We start from the raw sequence: 20,261 nt of genomic DNA, 5'->3' as shown, positions 1-20,261 counted from the left end.
TTTTAATTTAAGAGATTGTCTATTAAATGTAAAAATTTAATTAAATTAATTAACTATTTTTTAAAAGAAAAATCATTTCATTTAATATTAATATTATTATTAGATAACTAATACTTATAAAATAATTAATGATTTAATAATTAAATCAATTGTTGTTTTTTTGTGTGCGTGTATTTGGTGTCCAAAATGATAACAAAAAAAATATTAATTTATTGATATTTATCGATAATAATAATAATAATAATAATAATCAATACATAGCCTTTTATGAAATTGATGTTTAAATTAGATAATCAAAAAATAATAATAATAATAATTAATTAAAATTTGTTTAGACTATCAAATTGAATACAATTATTACGATTTTTTTTAATAAGATTTTTATTAATATTATTATTATTACTAAAAAAAAAATATTTTTTAAAAAAATTGTATTTAATATTATTGTTAAGTGCTTTTAAATTATTATTATTATTATTGAATATTAAGTTAAATCAATTATTACACATATATTAGCAATTATAATACAAATGAAATACTTATGGGTGATATTTTATGAGAGATAATTACGATAATAATAATAATAATTAGGATAAATAGATCATAATTTTTTTTATTTGAAATATATATATATATATATACCGTATATATATATATATATTTATTTTAAAAATAAATAAATAATAATTTAGATACAAATGTTATTTTCAATTGAATATTTATTTTATAAGAGTTTTATTTGCATATATGTTTGCAAAATATAGATTTAATAATTATTATTAATAATAATAATAATAATAATATAATTTATATCTAAATATAATTAGTTTATAAATTTATTATTATTATAATTTAAAAATTTTATAATTTAATTACTAGTGTGTTTTTAAATATCAAAAATTATTTATAGAAAAAAAAATTATTAATAATTTTATTGAACTTTTTTTGTTGTTGTTTTTGATTTACATTGTTTTTTAAGTGTCGGTAAATATAATTGTTTCACAAAAAAACACAACAAAATTAATTGATGTCTATATTTATATATATATATATATATATATCGATGTTAATTACAAAATAATAAAATTAAAAAATTTAATTGTATTTGTGGTTTTTAAACAATAATAATAATAACGATAAAAAATATGTACTTTAAAATTAATTGTATAACAATTATATTATTACTATTGATATATATATATAAATAATATCTATAAAAAAAATTATTGATATGTTATATGAAATGCCAATAATAATATTATTATTATTATTATATTATATAACAGAGTCTTCCATTTAAGGCAATCACTGTATTATTAATATATATTATGTATTAATAATATATTTAAATATAAAAAAACAACAACAAAAATATTTAATTAAAAAGATATATATATAATATTAATATACTATTTAAATAAATATATAATATTATAATTATTATTATAAAATGTAGAAATATATTTAGTTTTTAAAAAATAAATAATAGATTATAATTTTAATTATATATATATTATTAGTTAAAATTAATTAATTAATTTTATAAATTATTATAAATAGTAAGAAAAATATTTGTAATTTAATTTTATGTATATATATATATTGTTTGTTTGTATTTTTTTTTGTTGGAAATTTTATTCAATAAAAATCTATTAATAATTATAATGAATTATTTTGTAATTATTTTATTTAATTTTCTAATAACTGTAACAATTATCAAATTGTTTGTTTGTTTTGTTGATTACAAGAAAACTCAGTGTAATAAAAATTTTAAACTGTTAATAAATTGACCATGAACAATTACAGTATTTTTGACTAATTAAAAAAAATCAATGAACAATTTTATTTTATTAAATGTCAATTAATAGTGATATATTATATATACCATAATATGGTAACCATATATATACAGAAAGTGAAAGTCTAGTAAACTATGTGTGTGTGTAATAATTAAGTTAAATTTTATATACATTTATGTGACACTGTCTATGTATGTATGTATGTGTGTGTGTGTGTGTGTGTGTGTGTGTGTGTGTGTGTTTATTTATGTGTGTGTTTATGTGTGTGTGTGTGTGTGTGTGTTTATGTGCGTGTATGTGTGTGTATGTGGTTGTGTATGTATGTATGTGTGTGTGTGTGTTTATGTGCGTGTATGTGTGTGTATGTGGTTGTGTATGTATGTATGTGTGTGTGTGTGTGTGTGTGTATGTGTGTTTATGTGCGTGTATGTGTGTATATGTGGTTGTGTATGTATGTATGTATGTATGTGTGTGTGTGTGTGTGTGTGTGTGTGTGTGTGTGTGTGCACATATATACATATATTCATAGTTTCACATAATTGCATATAAAGTTTAGCTTTTATTACACACACACCACACACACACACACACACACACACACACACACACACACACACACACACACACATAGTTTACTAGACTTTCACTTTCTGTATATATAATATTAAAAAATAATTGACATTTAATTAAAAAAAAATAACTGACATTTAATATTGATTGTAAATTAGTTTTTTWAAAAAAAAAAAATATATAAATAATCACGAATAAATAACTTTTAATTTTATTATTTTCATTAAAAATTCGATAATACTTTTTTATTTATTTATTATACAAAATATTATTAATACTTTTTTTTAAAAAAAATTCATATAAAATAATATTTTTCTATACAATAATATAGATTTTAATAATAATGATAATTATCAATAAAAAAAAATAATAATAAAATTACTTATTATACAATTGTTAAATATTTAAATTTAAAAACAATAATAATAATAATTAATTTGTGTGAAAAAAATAATGTAAGCAACAAATAAATTATATACAATAGTAATAATAATAATAATTATAATATTAATTCAAATAAATAATTGTAACAAAAAAATTTTTTTTACTATAAATTCTTACAAATTAAATACAACAACAAAAATGAAATTATTTATTACTAAAATAAACAATAATTATGTTATCAAATGTTGTAGTAGTAGTAGTAGTAGTAGTAGTAGTTATGGCCGAAAAATAATAATAATAATAATTACGGTAATAATCACAGATAAGCAGTCCATCCGACATACATAACACCCAAATTGTTGATATCCGTGGCCTCCTATACATAGTATACAAAAACAATATATACTGTATATATAATTATCGGTAATATATAACAAATAAACAACAAAATCAATACTTTTATCACATGATCGACCTGTCCCTCGACAGACAGGGCAATGCCTTTCGGCAGATTTCGGTCGTTGCGATCGGGAATGCCGTTCAGTCGCCACTCTATGTTAGACACTACACGTTCAGCCTATATATATCGATAATTAGCGGAATTAAAAAATTATTTGTTTTGATAGTTAGTGGGGTGGGTGGGTGGAGGGGAACGAAACTTACTATATCCAGTGTAAACTCGTTGGATTGTTGCCGTGAGTCGGCCGCACCACCGCCGCCTGACGACCGGTTCCATTCATACAGATGATCGAAACGCATGGGCGTAACAAAATTCATTACGGCATCCCTATTATCGCGGGCCACACGCATCGTATGTTCGCAGGCACGCCTATAGACACCCTCGTAATCGGTAACACCCATAGCGTTGATCATATTGTGTGTCAGTCGAAACGGTACGGTTTCGGGTACCTGAAATTCTTCGCCCTTATTGAACATACAATTCAAATCGACGTGAACCGTCTGGCCAGTCGATTCGTCGATCATAATGTTTTCGCCGTGACGGTCGCCCAACCCCAGCAAATAGCCGACAATACTGAACACGGCTGTCGATCGGGTATAGGCTAGTCGGGCGGCAAACCACGACAGCGGATCCGTATATTGTTGGACAAACCAATTGGCGAAAACTGCCGGTCGGAATTTCGGCAGAATATCTGTCCGAAAACGCCTGACTCGTTCCTGTTTGCTTAGTGAGGCCGGCGGCGGATAGTTTCGTATAACTGATTCCCTGATCGCATCGTATTCGCGACTCAACCGGTACTGGCCTTCGACAATCGTCCTGAACGGCAACAAACCGGGTATCCATTCGATGAGTCCGCACTGGTCGGTCAAGGATATAACCAAATAGATTTTGGCCGACAATTGCCGTCGACGGCTATCCGGATCGCGTTTGAAACATCGGTTCAATAGATTACAAAATTCAATAAAACAGTAGTCTTTGCGCAGATCGTCGCCCGGTTTGCAAAGCATTGTATATTTGTTGCCATCGCTTCCATGGATGGCAATCTTCTTGGGCCTCTGGAGTGAGTGCAACAGTTCAATGGTATCGTCAAACTTGTCGATATAGACATCTTTGGCCGGAAACGGCTGATGTTGATTGTTGTCTGCTGTGCTGCTGTTGTTGGTGGTGGTGGTGGTGGTGGCGGCTGCCGAGGTCGACGACTTCGGCAGTGTTACGTTGACCAGCGATCGAAACGGCAGTAAAATCTGACTAAAACCCGACGACTTATCAAACAGATTGTATAGTTCGCGAAAATCCGATCGCAACGACAGTTTTGATTGGCGAGCGGCTCGCTGTCCACCGGCGCCGCCGCCGCGCGTACGGCTCGAATCTTTCTGGCACATGTCGATCATCAGACGGGACAAGTGTTTGATATCGTTGACAAACTTTGTCAACTGCTGCGGCCTCTGGAGTACCGCCTTCTGTACGATATCGTTGAAACAGTTTTTCCGATTCAGATTATGCGAATTCAACGATCGCATCAATAGCCACATTGTTTGCTGAGGATAGTCGCCAACCAGTCGCTGCAAAATTGTTTTGATTACCGACTGTATGTTGGGTTCGCTGTGCAAACATCGGGCACACAATTGGGCAAATATTATGAAAAATATATAGCTGGGAACGTTAGCCAACAGGTCCAACATATGGCTGTGTATTTTCGACAACAATTTCTGTAAGTTTGTCATCTGATTGGCTATTAATTAATTACCGATAATTGATTGAGAAATAATAACTTAAATTTTTTTATATATAAATAATAATAAAAGTAAATACCATTCCTCGTGGTTCTAGCTCTGGCATAATCGTTGGCAAACTCGAACCATATGTTGAATATTAATGGCAACGATTTGTGGGCGTGTTTGACACCAAACTTCAGCGACTCGACCGACGATTTTACTGTCTGACACTTCAGAGCACTCAGTTCATCGCTTTTGGCAAAACCGCCGGCACTGCCGCCAGTCCTACGAGTTTCCTGATAACCGGTATACAGTTTATGGCAATACTGTGCCAGACTATAGTGACTGTCCTCGCTATTGGGTGCGGCAATTGTTACCGTTTTGTAGATAATCATCAACGAATTTGGATTCAATAGCTGCTGTTGGTCACAGTATTTGGCGTAAAGTAGTTGCAATCGAGCGAACGCTTCGTCGGCGGCACCCGAATGCGGTGTCAGACTACTAGACAACTGGTCGCCGCCACCGCCGCCGCTCGGCGATACCGAAACATCAACCGGATTCGTGGCACTGCCTACTGCTGCTGCTGCTGCTGCAGCGGTGCCGCCGCCGCCACTGACGCGACCGCTGCTGCCGGTAACCGATAGACTGCCAAACGACATGTTATTCCTGATCTCTTTGAGTTCTTCGGGAGTAAATCGATCGCTCAAATTGCTGGTCGCCTTCTGGAAGCATTGATTCAGTGAATAACTAAAATTCTGCGATATCTGATTGTGAAGATATTTGATGGCTTCTGTAATATCGGTAATAATAATAATAATAATAATAATAATTACCGATAAAGACAACAACAAAATAAAAATTAGTTATTAATAACTCATTTAAAAATCAATACCTATTTTATGATTCTTATTCCAACAGACTTTGGCCGTCTCGAGAATTGTTTCGCAATTGTCCGCATCGGACAATGCACTGACCGATAGGCCGACAGCAGTATCGCCGAGCGATATATTCAACGAATCTCTGATTTTATTCATTTCCAACAAACAATTATACGAACGTTGAATGTTTCCCGATTTGCGGGCCGTTTTTGTGCTCATCAGCCACGACTGGAACAACTGTTTTTTGATATCCACTCGCAAGTCGGCACTCTGCGACCAGTTATCCATTATGGATAACAGTGCGCGCTGTGTGTTGAGTATCGGTTCCAGATATTTAATGGTAGGCCTAACCAAATGGTTACGCTGTTGCCAGACGTCGACAGTGGCCGCAAATTTATCTTTCAGCGAATCGATTGGCGAAACGTCTTCGTGCATCAGTTCGGCCATCAGATTGTTGTACATTAGCTGAATGTCTTGCAATGTATGCAAATTGACGACAAATTCGTGTGCCCTAACATAGCCGCTAATCTCGAGTGCGGCCGCTGCCAGTGGACCGACCTGTGCCCGGCGCAGAGCCGACAGTTTCGTCTCGAAATCATTGGCCGCCGTTTCGTTCGACTGTTTCGACGACAGTAGAGCACAAAACAGATCGCCAACACCGGCACCGAATGTGGCGGCAGTAGTGGTGTCGTCGTATTCGCGACAAACGCCTGGCAACTGCGACCAGTGACCCAATTTCCAGACAGATTCGATGACATGCGGCGCCAGCTTACGGCGCCAATCGGGCCGTCGATGCGATAGCCCAGTACCGTAGGTGTAGACCATTTCCGATTGATCGAAACTGTCCATCGATATGGTTAAGTATTTTCGTTGGACATCGAAATCATTGGGATCCAGTTCGACAGCTTTGGCACAGCATACCAGCGCCTCCTGTATCTGACCCATTGATTCGTGTATAAGTATACGTTCGGTAACTGTCGGCGTACCCACACGTTTACAATTGAGACCTTCGACCGAATCGGGTTCGTCCAGATGTATATAAATACGCTGTAATAATGGTATCTCCGATTGCAATACAATTTCCGGTATATCGTTGTTTGCCGCCGATTCGATACAATATTCTTCCAGATATCTTAACGATCGGGAATAGGTTTTACATTTGAAGGCCAATACTGCCAGATCTTTCAGTACGATTTGCTGTAGAAAATGGTCGACACCTTTGAACTCTTTGTCCTTTAGTCGGGCAAACCGATGCTGTCTGGGTTGTGTACAGACTTGTTGGTGCAATCGTAGCCGCTTTTTATGCCAGTTCCTCAAGTGATCGTATATGTGGAACACTGTCTGGGCAGCCAAATGTCCCATTTCCGTACCGAACAGATAGTCATCGGCGGTTAACAATTTGACAATTGTCCTCAATTCGTTGCATATGAAATCCTTTTCGTTTGGTTTGGCATTTTTCAGGGCCGCTATTACCGCATACGGTAGCAGATATTGGGCTACTGGCCGATTGCGACACATTGTCGGAAAACAGTCGCACAAGATCTTGATTTTGATAGAATTCTGGGCCAATGCCTGACACAGTTCACTCTCGAATAGATCAGATCGTTGCGAACTGACACCCTGTGACTGTGACATTGATAAGATATCGGCCAACTGAGTGGTACCGTCGGTGTCTTTCTGGTGGGTAAATATGAATAAGTGGAACAACGTTTTCAGCCATCTGTTCAACCATTGACGGTAAGTGAGATCCGGTTGGGATCCGAATATCGGTTCGTCAGATATTTCAATGTCCATCAGTTTGCTATGAGTATAGCGTGTCTTCTTCAGTATTTCGCAATAGTGGCGCATGTCTTCGCTCAGGTCGTCCAAATTGAAACCGTCTAATACTACGTGGTCGCCACCACCACCAGCGCCGCCGCCGCCACCCGACGATTCGCCGCCACCGCTTCCGGTCAACAATTTGATAATCTCCTGAAGCGAATACGAAGCCGCGTAATGGTCGGCAGTAGTTGTGGCAGTGGTCAGCGTCCGATACAACAGTGTTATCAGATGTACTTTGAATTTATTGTCGTTCGAATTGAGAAATCGGTCGCTGTTGGCCTCACGGGTGATAATAGGTTTGTCCAAATCGCAGCGTAGCGGATCAATGGCACCCAATGTGCCAATACATTCGCCAACTAATTCGATAATTGTCGGCTGATTTGTCCGAAAACAGTCCATCAGTTTGCCGACAATCTGGCCGATAAACTCGTGGGCGGCCAACTCATCGTACGTATTATTGTTGTTGTTATTGTTGAACAACTGTTTATATAAAATCGACTGATGGCTGGTCAACAGTTTCAACAGTTGACGCAACGAAAACTCTTGGACTTTGGGATTTTCGTGATTGATATTACTGATGGCCAGCCGTAACTGTAGGTCGACATCAGTGGCATCGTTTCCGTCCATAATATAGTCGCTAATTATTTCGGAAACATCGCGCAATTCATTACATTTCGGTATGAAATACAAGTGTTTGAATGCCGACTGAAATGACGAATGAAATCTGTTTTTAAGTATCAATTCGGTAAACAATTCGGACGTCTCTGTTGGCCAGTAGTGCAATATCGGTAACATTAGTGCCGATATTGTTAACAATTGTGTACTCAAATAGTATTTGTCGGCCATTTGAACGAATTTGGTCATCAGTTCGATGCTTAACTTAATCAGCGGTTTATTCGGTAGAAAACGTTCGCTTAAAATCATCTGAATTGTCGAGAACAGCTTAACCCGATAAGTGTTGACACAATCGGGTCCCATAAACTCCATTAGTTGACTAAAACTTCGTGTGGCCATCAGTTTCTCAGTTTTCGGTACCGAATAGTCTTGCATTAGCGACTCGTATCGGTGAACAAACGGCAAAAAGTATTCGTGAAGCGCTGACCGCAAAGTGGACGGACTATTCTCGAAGCAATTCATATCGACGGTAGCCGACGATGACTCGGGGACTTTGAGTCGATAGTAATGTATGAATGCAATGGCCCGAACAACCAGTTGACGTTCAGCTGACCACCAGATCAACAATGTTTTACCGTAATCAGTGGCCGAATATTCGACACGATATTCGACATCATAGTCGGCCCGTTTCGATATCTCTTTCAATAGTTGACACGTTTGGCCGTAAGTTCGCTGATAGGCTGTCCTATCGAAAAACATTTGACGAATAACGTCCGACAAATAGATTTTCAATATATCGGTAAACGGTTTGTCTTCTAATTTGATGAATTCGCGGACAAACTTTACGGTCATATCGTTGCCTTTGGACACAAAATGGGCGACAATATGTCTCATAAATTCTTTCGGTATATAACTGATGCCAAACAGTGACATTGTTTTTGTCAGAATGTGATTCAAATCGCGAAATTCGCCGTCAATTTCAATCAGACGAATAATATGACCGGCAATCTGTTGTTGAAATTCAATCACCAACTGATCCAACGATTTGTTCTTCTCTTGACTCAAACATTTGATAGCTTTGCCGACAATATGACTGCGAAATTCATTCCTTTCGAGCGATAGATCAATAAAATTGATCAACAATTTCGATAGTCTTTCGTCATCTGCCGAATCAATGTTATAGATGACTATCCATAGTTCGCCGATAGTGGCCAAATAGGACAACAATTGGCGCCACTCTTCGGTATCCATAGCGAGGCCTCGCTGATGGCGCAATCGCCCCACCAGATTGGTGGTCATCGGTTTGGCTAAAATGGCCGCCTCTTTCAGACCGTACAGCGTTGACATCATTATCAGCATCGATGCCAACATCGACGGCACACATCTGTTGAGTATAACGTTGTCGTTGTCGCCGACATCGGCAGTGGCGGCGGAAAACCTATCGATCATCGTTTTGATCGTCAATTGAATAACATTATAGATTCGGTAATCGTCGCGAAAATCGTCGGCCAAACAGTGCCACTCGTAGCAGATGGCGATCAGTCGCCGATAGAATTCGTTCAGTTCGGTGGCCAATGACGTATGCATCGACGGCTGGTCGACAGCCGTATCGGTCAATACGCAAACATAATGATAGAAGTCGTTGATATAGAAAAAGTAGGTCTTATTGGTCAACACTCGGGCGTTAATAAACTGGATATACTGTTTGATTTTGGCCAGCGATGCGGCTTCGTAAAGATTGCGAAACATGTTTTTCATGGCCTCGCCAGTGGACAGTAGGCCCGTATCGGACGCTTAGGTGTACAGACAATCGGGTTATTCATATGATATGATATACGGTATATATATATATCAATGGCCACAATGAGAGACAGTAGTGGCTATTGTTGACATACCTGTCGGCTGATGTTGACCGTCGGCGGCGGCCGTACTGCCGCTGCTGCCATCGCCGCCGACACTGTTGTTGTTGTCCACATCCATGGGCTGTTGACGGCTGTCGGTAGCGTCGGCGCCGCACTCGGTATTGTCCGCATTGGCGTTTGTATTGTCATCATCGCCGGTAGTGGCCGTCATTGTGTCGGTCGCGGCGGCGGCGGTGACAGTGACTGTCTTGAGTTTACGCGGGAGTAGTCAACACAACAACAATTTAGTTAATAATAATAATAATAATAATAATTAAATCAATGAATAATTAAATAATTTTTAAAAAAATTTCATTTAAGTTATTGTTTTGTTTTTTTTTGTTATTATTATTATTATTATTATTATTATTATTATTATTATTATTATTACTTTATACTAATAATTATCTATTGGATTGCATTATCGTATATATACAGTACATGTACTGTAAATACATTAATAATAATATAATAATAATTACAATATTAGCGCCAATGTGTGTATACCTGTGTGTAGTGTTGTACTAATACAATATAATAATAGTGTAATTGATTTTACATTGATATTATGCACATGTTTTGTTTGTTTTGTTTTTTTTATATAATCAATACAACACTACTATTTAGTATAATAACCAGTAAACTGTATGTGAGTGTATAAACATTCAAAAAGTAGGGAAGTTCCCTACAAAATAATATAAGTTCCCTTCAATTTTCCCGGAATATATGGAAATTATATATTATTATAAATTCCCTCACTTTTAATTGTTTATTAAAGGGAAAATATATCTATAAAATTAATTAAAATTTTTTTTATTTATTTATTACAATAAATTTAAACTTAATATTTTGCAACAACAACAACAAATATATATATTTTAAAAATAATAATTTAAATTCAATAAGTTTAATAAGGATTATTTTATTACCTATAATTTTAAAAATACAATTTTATATAATATTTGTTTTTTAAAAATTATAATAAAAAGTGTGTTGCTTAGATTTTAATATGCGTGATGTGAGGAATTCCCAGTAGAGTATGGGAACTTATTGGGAACTTATTGGGAACTTTTTATTATAATTCAATAAATAATGGTGGGAATTTTTGTGAACCCTAATACCATAATAAATATACACAGTTATATTTAATTTTAAAAAAATTAAAAAAAAARTTCCCAGAAAAATTATCAATAATATTAACCAGGGATAAAATATTATTTTATTCTATAAATTATAATAATAATAATAATAAAAATAATTATTATTATTATTAATAGTTACTATAAAATTAAAAATTTACTAAACAATATATATTTATTTATTAAACAATTAGTTGCAAAAAAATATAAAGTAAAATATTCATTAATTTTTAGTTTTTTTTAGTAGTTATTTTTAACGAAAATTTTATTTATAAAATAATAATTTACTTTTTTAATATTAAAAGAAAAATTATTTAAAACAATTTACTTTATATTATAAAATTAGATAAAATAATATTAAATATCATTAATAGGTTTAATAATACTAATAAAATATGATATCATTTTTATAATTTAAGTTAAGAAATACATTTAGTTTATTAATAATTTTTTTAAAATTGTAATTTAAAACTTAATTGCTTTAATAGAAAAATTAAGTTTTAGTAATGATTTTAGTTTATTATTATTATTATTATTATTATTATTATTATTATTTTATGTAATGAATAGTTATAAATACAAAATTAAATTTCTAAATAAAAATATGTTTATTAGTTATAATTATTTGGTTTCATTAGCTTTTATATTGACTACCGATGTTGTTGTTGGCCTAGAAATCGGTGATTACCCGAACATAACGGACACCAATCAGTGTGGTATCGGTCGTCAGTCGCATCTGTTGAACGACCAGTGCTTTGAATGGCATAAAAGTAATGATTTGATGTCCAATGTTGTCAACGGCAGGGATGTCCAGCCGGGAGAGTATCCATACGTTGTCTACATTGAGATTTGGGTCAGACTATCGAAATGGGGCGGAATTGATAGTCAAAAGTAAATAGTTTTTTGTGTGGTTATATAAAAATTAAATCATATATATATATATACATATAATTATATATATATATGTCTATCTATTTAATAAAGTAGTGCGTGTACGGGATCTATACTCAACCAGCACTGGATACTATCGGCCCATTGTTACAGTAATCTCGCGGGTATTGACTACTATAAGGTATTCGCGGGAACTATAGATAAGTCAAAACTGGGAACAGATTATGGAGTCGAAGAAGTCATTCTACACCCGAAGTTCGAGAGAACTCCTCGTAATCCCTATGATGTGGCGCTCATACGTGTGAAGACACCAATGGTTTTCAATGATGGAGATAATGGTTACGCCTATCGACAGTTAAACAGTATTTGTTTGCCGCCTATCGATCATATGGTCACTGAATATGAGTTGGCATTAATTGTAGGTTTCGGTCGTATCAATGATACGTATGTTAATACAGATAGACTTCAAACTGGTTTGGTTAGGATATCAGCTCAAAACCTAACCGATCCAAACATTATTAATGCCTATCAATATCCATATCCCGGTGGAGCACATCTTTGTTTTGTAATAAATATATATATATTAATCAAAAACTAATTACAGTATTAATAGATTATAAAATATTGTAATCATTTTTTTTGCAAACAATAGGGCGATTCCGGTGGTCCACTACTACAGTATGTCAACGGTAGGGCTGTCCTAATAGGAGTCAGTATTTGGGGAGACACTGGCGAAAACATCTGTAGTCCCAATCATCGGGTTTGGACAGCATTTGTCAAAGTGTCGGCAGTTTTGGATTGGATTATCGAAAACATATCGAAATAAAGTTTATTAATAATAATAATAATTATTATTAGTTTAGTTTAATTTTGTATTAGAAAACAAAACCTATAATTAATTAATTGTTAGTATAATATAATAGATAAATAATTTAAATAAATTAAAATTAAAATAGTTAAAAAAGTTTTTTTTTTGATATTAAAACATTTTGTATTTGTATATAATAATAATAAATAGTAATTGTGTGTATGTTTTTTTTTACAATTAATGATAAAAAAAAAATTTTATTTTACATTATTTACTTAATAATAAAAACATATAAATTAAAAAATAGTTTACTTAAAACTTTTTTTATTATTTAAAAAAGTATTAATAAAAGTTAATGAAAAATATTAGAAATTAGTAGACTTTCTTTTTATAAATTTTATTTTCAATATTATTATTATTTTTATACAAAAAATTTAAATTAACAAATATAGTAATAATCTATAATAGTTTGCATAGATATATAAAATACTTTTATTTAAAAAAAACAAATTGAACACAAAAAATGCATAAAAACAAAAAAAAATATTTTGAAAAAAAATCTAATTTACCTACTATTTTACATTAAATTAAAGTTTTATTTGATATTTTTTTTCTACACATGTGACTATGTTTTAAAATATTTGACTAAAAAAACTTATACCCATAAAAATTAGTTTTCAATCAATTGTTTTTTTTAAAAAAAATATTTATTCACTAATAAATATTAAGGTATATATGAAATAAATTCACTTATTATATTAATATAAATCAATTTTATATTATTTATTATTTTTATTTTTTGATTACGTATAATTTTTTATTAAAACAAATTAGATTATAATTTTAAAATATTTAAAATAATAGTTATTATTATTAATAGAAATATTTTAAAATTTAAGCAAAATTTATTGTATATTAGAAAATGTTATTTTTTTAATAAATATTATATTATGTTTAATAATTGAATTTACTAAACAATTATTTTGGTGCATAATTATCCTATAATTATTATTAAATAATTAATTGCAAAAAAAATTTAAAATAAATATTCATTAATTTTTTTTATTATAAAATAGTTTTTTAACGCAAATTTTATTTAGAAAATAATAATTTACTTTCTAATGTAAAAAATAAAAATTATTTAAAACAATTTACTTTATATTTTATTATAAAATTAGATAAAATAATATTAAATATCATTAATAGGTTTAATAATACTAATAAAATATGATCATTTAATAATTTAAGTTAAGAAATACATTTAGTTTATTAATAATTTTTTTTAAATTGTAATTTAAAACTTAATTGTTTTAATAGAAAAATTAAGTTTTAGTAATGATTTTAGTTTATAATTATTATTATTAATAATATTTTATGTAATGAATTGTTATAAATACAAAATTAAATATATAAACAAAAAAATGTTTATTAGTTATAATTATAATTATTTGGTTTCATTAGCTTTTATATTGACTACCGATGTTGTTGTTGTTGGCCTAGAAATCGGTGATTACCCGAACATAACGGACACCAATCAGTGCGGTATCGGTCGTCAGTCGCATCTGTTGAACGACCAGTGCTTTGAATGGCATAAAAGTAATGATTTGATGTCCAATGTTGTCAACGGCAGGGATGTCCAGCCGGGAGAGTATCCATACGTTGTCTACATTGAGATTTGGGTCAGACTATCGAAATGGGGCGGAACTGATGGTCAAAAGTAAATAGTTTTTTTGTGTGGTTATATAAAAATTAAATCATCAATTTTTTTATATATATATCAATATATGACTATCTATTTAATAAAGTAGTGAGTGTACGGGATCTATACTCAACCAGCACTGGATACTATCGGCGGCCCATTGTTACAGTAATCTCGCGGGTATTGAGTACTATAAGGTATTCGCGGGAACTATAGATAAGTCAAAACTGGGAACAGATTATGGAGTCGAAGAAGTCATTCTACACCCGAAGTTCGAGAGAACTCCTCGTAATCCCTATGATGTGGCGCTCATACGTGTGAAGACACCAATGGTTTTCAATGTTGGAGATAATGGTTACGCCTATCGGCAGTTAAACAGTATTTGTTTGCCGCCTATCGATCATATGGTCACTGAATATGAGTTGGCATTAATTGTGGGTTTCGGTCGTATCAATGATACGTATGTCTCTACAAATAAGCTTCAAACTGGTTTGGTTAGGATATCAGCTCAAAACCTAACCGATCCAAACATTATTAATGCCTATCAATATCCATATCCCGGTGGAGCACATATTTGTTTTGTAATAAATATATATATAATTCAAAAACTAATTACAGTATTAATAGATTATAAAATATTGTAATCATTTTTTTTGCAAACAATAGGGCGATTCCGGTGGTCCACTACTACAGTATGTCAACGGTAGGGCTGTCCTAATAGGAGTCAGTATTTGGGGAGACATTGGCGAAAACATCTGTAGTCCCAATCATCGGGTTTGGACAGCATTTGTCAAAGTGTCGGCAGTTTTGGATTGGATTATCGAAAACATATCGAAATAAAGTTTATTAATAATAATAATAATTATTATTAGTTTAGTTTAATTTTGTATTAGAAAACAAAACCTATAATTAATTAATTGTTAGTATAATATAATAGATAAATAATTTAAATAAATTAAAATTAAAATAGTTAAAAAAGTTTTTTTTTTGATATTAAAACATTTTGTATTTGTATATAATAATAATAAATAGTAATTGTGTGTATGTTTTTTATACAATTAATGATAAAAAAAATTTTTATTTCACATTATTTACTTAATAATAAAAACATATAAATTAAAAAATAGTTTACTTAAAACTTTTTTTATTATTTAAAAAAGTATTAATAAAAGTTAATGAAAAATATTAGAAATTAGTAGACTTTCTTTTTATAAATTTTATTTTCAATATTATTATTATTTTTATACAAAAAATTTAAATTAACAAATATAGTAATAATCTATAATAGTTTGCATAGATATATAAAATACTTTTATTTAAAAAAAACAAATTGAACACAAAAAATGCATAAAAACAAAAAAAATATTTTGAAAAAAAAATCTAATTTACCTACTATTTTACATTAAATTAAAGTTTTATTTGATATTTTTTTTCTACACATGTGACTATGTTTTAAAATATTTGACTAAAAAAACTTATACCCATAAAAATTAGTTTTCAATCAATTGTTTTTTTTTAAAAAATATTTATTCACTAATAAATATTAAGGTATATATGAAATAAATTCACTTATTATATTAATATAAATCAATTTTATATTATTTATTATTTTTATTTTTTGATTACGTATAATTTTTTATTAAAACAAATTAGATTATAATTTTAAAATATTTAAAATAATAGTTATTATTATTAATAGAAATATTTTAAAATTTAAGCAAAATTTATTGTATATTAGAAAATGTTATTTTTTTAATAAATATTATATTATGTTTAATAATTGAATTTACTAAACAATTATTTTGGTGCATAATTATCCTATAATTATTATTAAATAATTAATTGCAAAAAAAATTTAAAATAAATATTCATTAATTTTTTTTATTATAAAATAGTTTTTTAACGCAAATTTTATTTAGAAAATAATAATTTACTTTCTAATGTAAAAAATAAAAATTATTTAAAACAATTTACTTTATATTTTATTATAAAATTAGATAAAATAATATTAAATATCATTAATATGTTTAATAATAATACTAATAAAATATGATATCATGTTATTATTTAAGTTAAGAAATACATTTATTTTATATATTAATAATATTTTTTTAATTGTAATTTAAAACTTAATTGTTTTAATAGAATAATTAAATTTTAGTAATGATTTTAGTTTATTATTATTATTAATATTAATATTTTATGCAATGAATACTTATATATACAAAATTAAATTTATAAACAAAAATATGTTTATTAGTTATTATTATTATTTGGTTTCATTAGCTTTTATAATGACTACCGATGTTGTTGTTGTCGTTGTTGGCCTAGAAATCGGTGATTACCCGAACATAACGGACACCAATCAGTGCGGTATCGGTCGTCAGTCGCATCTGTTGAACGACCAGTGCTTTGAATGGCATAAAAGTAATGATTTGATGTCCAATGTTGTCAACGGCAGGGATGTCCAGCCGGGAGAGTATCCATACGTTGTCTACATTGAGATTTGGGTCAGACTATCGAAATGGGGCGGAACTGATGGTCAAAAGTAAATAGTTTTTTTGTGTGGTTATATAAAAATTAAATCATCAATTTTTTTATATATATATCAATATATGACTATCTATTTAATAAAGTAGTGAGTGTACGGGATCTATACTCAACCAGCACTGGATACTATCGGCGGCCCATTGTTACAGTAATCTCGCGGGTATTGACTACTATAAGGTATTCGCGGGAACTATAGATAAGTCAAAACTGGGAACAGATTATGGAGTCGAAGAAGTCATTCTACACCCGAAGTTCGAGAGAACTCCTCGTAATCCCTATGATGTGGCGCTCATACGTGTGAAGACACCAATGGTTTTCAATGTTGGAGATAATGGTTACGCCTATCGACAGTTAAACAGTATCTGTTTGCCGCCTATCGATCATATGGTCACTGAATATGAGTTGGCATTAATTGTAGGTTTCGGTCGTATCAATGATACGTATGTCTCTACAAATAGGCTTCAAACTGGATTGGTTAGGATATCAACTCAAAACCTAACCGATCCAAACATTATTAATGCCTATCAATATCCATATCCCGGTGGAGCACATATTTGTTTTGTAATAAATATATATATAATTCAAAAAATAATTACAGTATTAATAGATTATAAAATATTGTAATCATTTTTTTTTTGCAAACAATAGGGCGATTCCGGTGGTCCACTACTACAGTATGTCAACGGTAGGGCTGTCCTAATAGGAGTCAGTATTTGGGGAGACATTGGCGAAAACATCTGTAGTCCCAATCATCGGGTTTGGACAGCATTTGTCAAAGTGTCGGCAGTTTTGGATTGGATTATCGAAAACATATCGAAATAAAGTTTATTAATAATAATAATAATTATTATTAGTTTAGTTTAATTTTGTATTAGAAAACAAAACCTATAATTAATTAATTGTTAGTATAATATAATAGATAAATAATTTAAATAAATTAAAATTAAAATAGTTAAAAAAGTTTTTTTTTTGATATTAAAACATTTTGTATTTGTATATAATAATAATAAATAGTAATTGTGTGTATGTTTTTTATACAATTAATGATAAAAAAAAATTTTATTTCACATTATTTACTTAATAATAAAAACATATAAATTAAAAAATAGTTTACTTAAAACTTTTTTTATTATTTAAAAAAGTATTAATAAAAGTTAATGAAAAATATTAGAAATTAGTAGACTTTCTTTTTATAAATTTTATTTTCAATATTATTATTATTTTTATACAAAAAATTTAAATTAACAAATATAGTAATAATCTATAATATTTTGCATAGATATATAAAATACTTTTATTTAAAAAAAACAAATTGAACACAAAAAATGCATAAAAACAAAAAAAATATTTTGAAAAAAAAATCTAATTTACCTACTATTTTACATTAAATTAAAGTTTTATTTGATATTTTTTTCTACACATGTGACTATGTTTTAAAATATTTGACTAAAAAAACTTATACCCATAAAAATTAGTTTTCAATCAATTGTTTTTTTTTAAAAAATATTTATTCACTAATAAATATTAAGGTATATATGAAATAAATTCACTTATTATATTAATATAAATCAATTTTATATTATTTATTATTTTTATTTTTTGATTACGTATAATTTTTTATTAAAACAAATTAGATTATAATTTTAAAATATTTAAAATAATAGTAATTATTATTAATAGAAATATTTTAAAATTTAAGCAAAATTTATTGTATATTAGAAAATGTTATTTTTTTAATAAATATTATATTATGTTTAATAATTAAATTTACTAAACAATTATTTTGGTGCATAATTATCCTATAATTATTATTAAATAATTAATTGCAAAAAAAAATTTAAAATAAATATTCATTAATTTTTTTTATTATAAAATAGTTTTTAACGCAAATTTTATTTAGAAAATAATAATTTACTTTCTAATGTAAAAAATAAAAATTATTTAAAACAATTTACTTTATATTTTATTATAAAATTAGATAAAATAATATTAAATATCATTAATATGTTTAATAATAATACTAATAAAATATGATATCATGTTATTATTTAAGTTAAGAAATACATTTATTTTATATATTAATAATATTTTTTTTATTGTAATTTAAAACTTAATTGTTTTAATAGAATAATTAAATTTTAGTAATGATTTTAGTTTATTATTATTATTAATATTAATATTTTATGCAATGAATACTTATATATACAAAATTAAATTTATAAACAAAAATATGTTTATTAGTTATTATTATTATTTGGTTTCATTAGCTTTTATAATGACTACCGATGTTGTTGTTGTCGTTGTTGGCCTAGAAATCGGTGATTACCCGAACATAACGGACACCAATCAGTGCGGTATCGGTCGTCAGTCGCATCTGTTGAACGACCAGTGCTTTGAATGGCATAAAAGTAATGATTTGATGTCCAATGTTGTCAACGGCAGGGATGTCCAGCCGGGAGAGTATCCATACGTTGTCTACATTGAGATTTGGGTCAGACTATCGAAATGGGGCGGAACTGATGGTCAAAAGTAAATAGTTTTTTTGTGTGGTTATATAAAAATTAAATCATATATATATATGACTATCTATTTAATAAAGTGGTGGGTGTACGGGATCTATACTCAACCAGCACTGGATACTATCGGCGGCCCATTGTTACAGTAATCTCGCGGGTATTGAGTACTATAAGGTATTCGCGGGAACTATAGATAAGTCAAAACTGGGAACAGATTATGGAGTCGAAGAAGTCATTCTACACCCGAAGTTCGAGAGAACTCCTCGTAATCCCTATGATGTGGCGCTCATACGTGTGAAGACACCAATGGTTTTCAATGTTGGAGATAATGGTTACGCCTATCGGCAGTTAAACAGTATTTGTTTGCCGCCTATCGATCATATGGTCACTGAATATGAGTTGGCATTAATTGTAGGTTTCGGTCGTATCAATGATACGTATGTCAATACAGATAGACTTCAAACTGGTTTGGTTAGGATATCAGCTCAAAACCTAACCGATCCAAACATTATTAA

At 30.1% G+C, this 20,261-nt stretch overlaps 5 protein-coding genes across 6 annotated transcripts; 4 read left to right on the top strand and 1 right to left on the bottom strand.

Annotated features, from left to right (window-relative positions):
• Positions 1–3,023: 3,023 nt before the first annotated feature.
• Positions 3,024–10,666, bottom strand: LOC128959319 (serine/threonine-protein kinase ATR-like). 2 transcript variants are annotated; one of them, XM_054305261.1, is made up of 7 exons: positions 10,651–10,666; positions 10,138–10,351; positions 5,821–10,035; positions 5,026–5,718; positions 3,417–4,945; positions 3,211–3,330; positions 3,024–3,129 (listed from the first exon to the last, which is right to left on the bottom strand). In XM_054305261.1, the coding sequence occupies exons 2-7, from the start codon at positions 10,313–10,315 to the stop codon at positions 3,070–3,072; spliced, it is 6,795 nt and encodes a 2,264-aa protein (XP_054161236.1). In that variant the 5' UTR covers positions 10,316–10,351; positions 10,651–10,666; the 3' UTR covers positions 3,024–3,069. The 2 variants fall into 2 exon arrangements, with proteins under 2 accessions (XP_054161236.1, XP_054161235.1); XM_054305260.1 differs by lacking the exon at positions 10,651–10,666 and having other exon boundaries at positions 10,138–10,383.
• A 1,220-nt stretch (positions 10,667–11,886) lies between these two features.
• Positions 11,887–12,999, top strand: LOC128959334 (plasma kallikrein-like). The gene is made up of 3 exons (XM_054305275.1): positions 11,887–12,173; positions 12,270–12,738; positions 12,826–12,999. Exons 1-3 carry the CDS (start codon positions 11,887–11,889, stop codon positions 12,997–12,999), a joined length of 930 nt encoding a protein of 309 aa, XP_054161250.1.
• Positions 13,000–14,474: 1,475 nt separating this feature from the next.
• LOC128959333 (plasma kallikrein-like) lies at positions 14,475–15,520 on the top strand. The gene is made up of 3 exons (XM_054305274.1): positions 14,475–14,698; positions 14,790–15,261; positions 15,347–15,520. Exons 1-3 carry the CDS (start codon positions 14,589–14,591, stop codon positions 15,518–15,520), a joined length of 756 nt encoding a protein of 251 aa, XP_054161249.1. The 5' UTR covers positions 14,475–14,588.
• Positions 15,521–16,953: 1,433 nt separating this feature from the next.
• On the top strand, positions 16,954–18,052 carry LOC128959332 (plasma kallikrein-like). The gene is made up of 3 exons (XM_054305273.1): positions 16,954–17,228; positions 17,320–17,791; positions 17,879–18,052. Exons 1-3 carry the CDS (start codon positions 16,975–16,977, stop codon positions 18,050–18,052), a joined length of 900 nt encoding a protein of 299 aa, XP_054161248.1. The 5' UTR covers positions 16,954–16,974.
• Positions 18,053–19,484: 1,432 nt separating this feature from the next.
• Positions 19,485–20,261, top strand: LOC128959331 (transmembrane protease serine 2-like). The gene is made up of 3 exons (XM_054305272.1): positions 19,485–19,759; positions 19,830–20,183; positions 20,231–20,261. The coding sequence occupies exons 1-3, from the start codon at positions 19,506–19,508 to the stop codon at positions 20,259–20,261; spliced, it is 639 nt and encodes a 212-aa protein (XP_054161247.1). The 5' UTR covers positions 19,485–19,505.

Source organism: Oppia nitens, unplaced genomic scaffold, assembly GCF_028296485.1.
Source record: "Oppia nitens isolate AA-2021 unplaced genomic scaffold, nextdenovo-longstitch-racon4-pilon3 scaffold45_pilon_pilon_pilon, whole genome shotgun sequence".
Taxonomy (NCBI): Eukaryota; Metazoa; Arthropoda; class Arachnida; order Sarcoptiformes; family Oppiidae; genus Oppia; species Oppia nitens.
This window is presented reverse-complemented; position numbering and strand designations above follow the sequence as displayed.

Excerpts from the sequence above, each read along its gene's own strand:
- LOC128959319 (XM_054305261.1), bottom strand. The coding sequence starts at position 10,315 with ATGACGGCCACTACCGGCGATGATGACAATACAAACGCCAATGCGGAC. Across the intron at positions 5,719-5,820 it reads GAATAAGAATCATAAAATAG|AAGCCATCAAATATCTTCAC; the intron begins GTATTGATTTTT and ends CCGATATTACAG. Across the intron at positions 3,130-3,210 it reads AGGTCGATCATGTGATAAAA|GAGGCCACGGATATCAACAA; the intron begins GTATTGATTTTG and ends TACTATGTATAG.
- LOC128959334 (XM_054305275.1), top strand. The coding sequence starts at position 11,887 with ATGTTTATTAGTTATAATTATTTGGTTTCATTAGCTTTTATATTGACT. Across the intron at positions 12,174-12,269 it reads GGCGGAATTGATAGTCAAAA|TGCGTGTACGGGATCTATAC; the intron begins GTAAATAGTTTT and ends TTAATAAAGTAG. Across the intron at positions 12,739-12,825 it reads GTGGAGCACATCTTTGTTTT|GGCGATTCCGGTGGTCCACT; the intron begins GTAATAAATATA and ends TGCAAACAATAG.
- LOC128959333 (XM_054305274.1), top strand. The coding sequence starts at position 14,589 with ATGTCCAATGTTGTCAACGGCAGGGATGTCCAGCCGGGAGAGTATCCA. Across the intron at positions 14,699-14,789 it reads GGCGGAACTGATGGTCAAAA|TGAGTGTACGGGATCTATAC; the intron begins GTAAATAGTTTT and ends TTAATAAAGTAG. Across the intron at positions 15,262-15,346 it reads GTGGAGCACATATTTGTTTT|GGCGATTCCGGTGGTCCACT; the intron begins GTAATAAATATA and ends TGCAAACAATAG.
- LOC128959332 (XM_054305273.1), top strand. The coding sequence starts at position 16,975 with ATGACTACCGATGTTGTTGTTGTCGTTGTTGGCCTAGAAATCGGTGAT. Across the intron at positions 17,229-17,319 it reads GGCGGAACTGATGGTCAAAA|TGAGTGTACGGGATCTATAC; the intron begins GTAAATAGTTTT and ends TTAATAAAGTAG. Across the intron at positions 17,792-17,878 it reads GTGGAGCACATATTTGTTTT|GGCGATTCCGGTGGTCCACT; the intron begins GTAATAAATATA and ends TGCAAACAATAG.
- LOC128959331 (XM_054305272.1), top strand. The coding sequence starts at position 19,506 with ATGACTACCGATGTTGTTGTTGTCGTTGTTGGCCTAGAAATCGGTGAT. Across the intron at positions 19,760-19,829 it reads GGCGGAACTGATGGTCAAAA|TGGTGGGTGTACGGGATCTA; the intron begins GTAAATAGTTTT and ends TATTTAATAAAG. Across the intron at positions 20,184-20,230 it reads TTCGGTCGTATCAATGATAC|CTCAAAACCTAACCGATCCA; the intron begins GTATGTCAATAC and ends TTAGGATATCAG.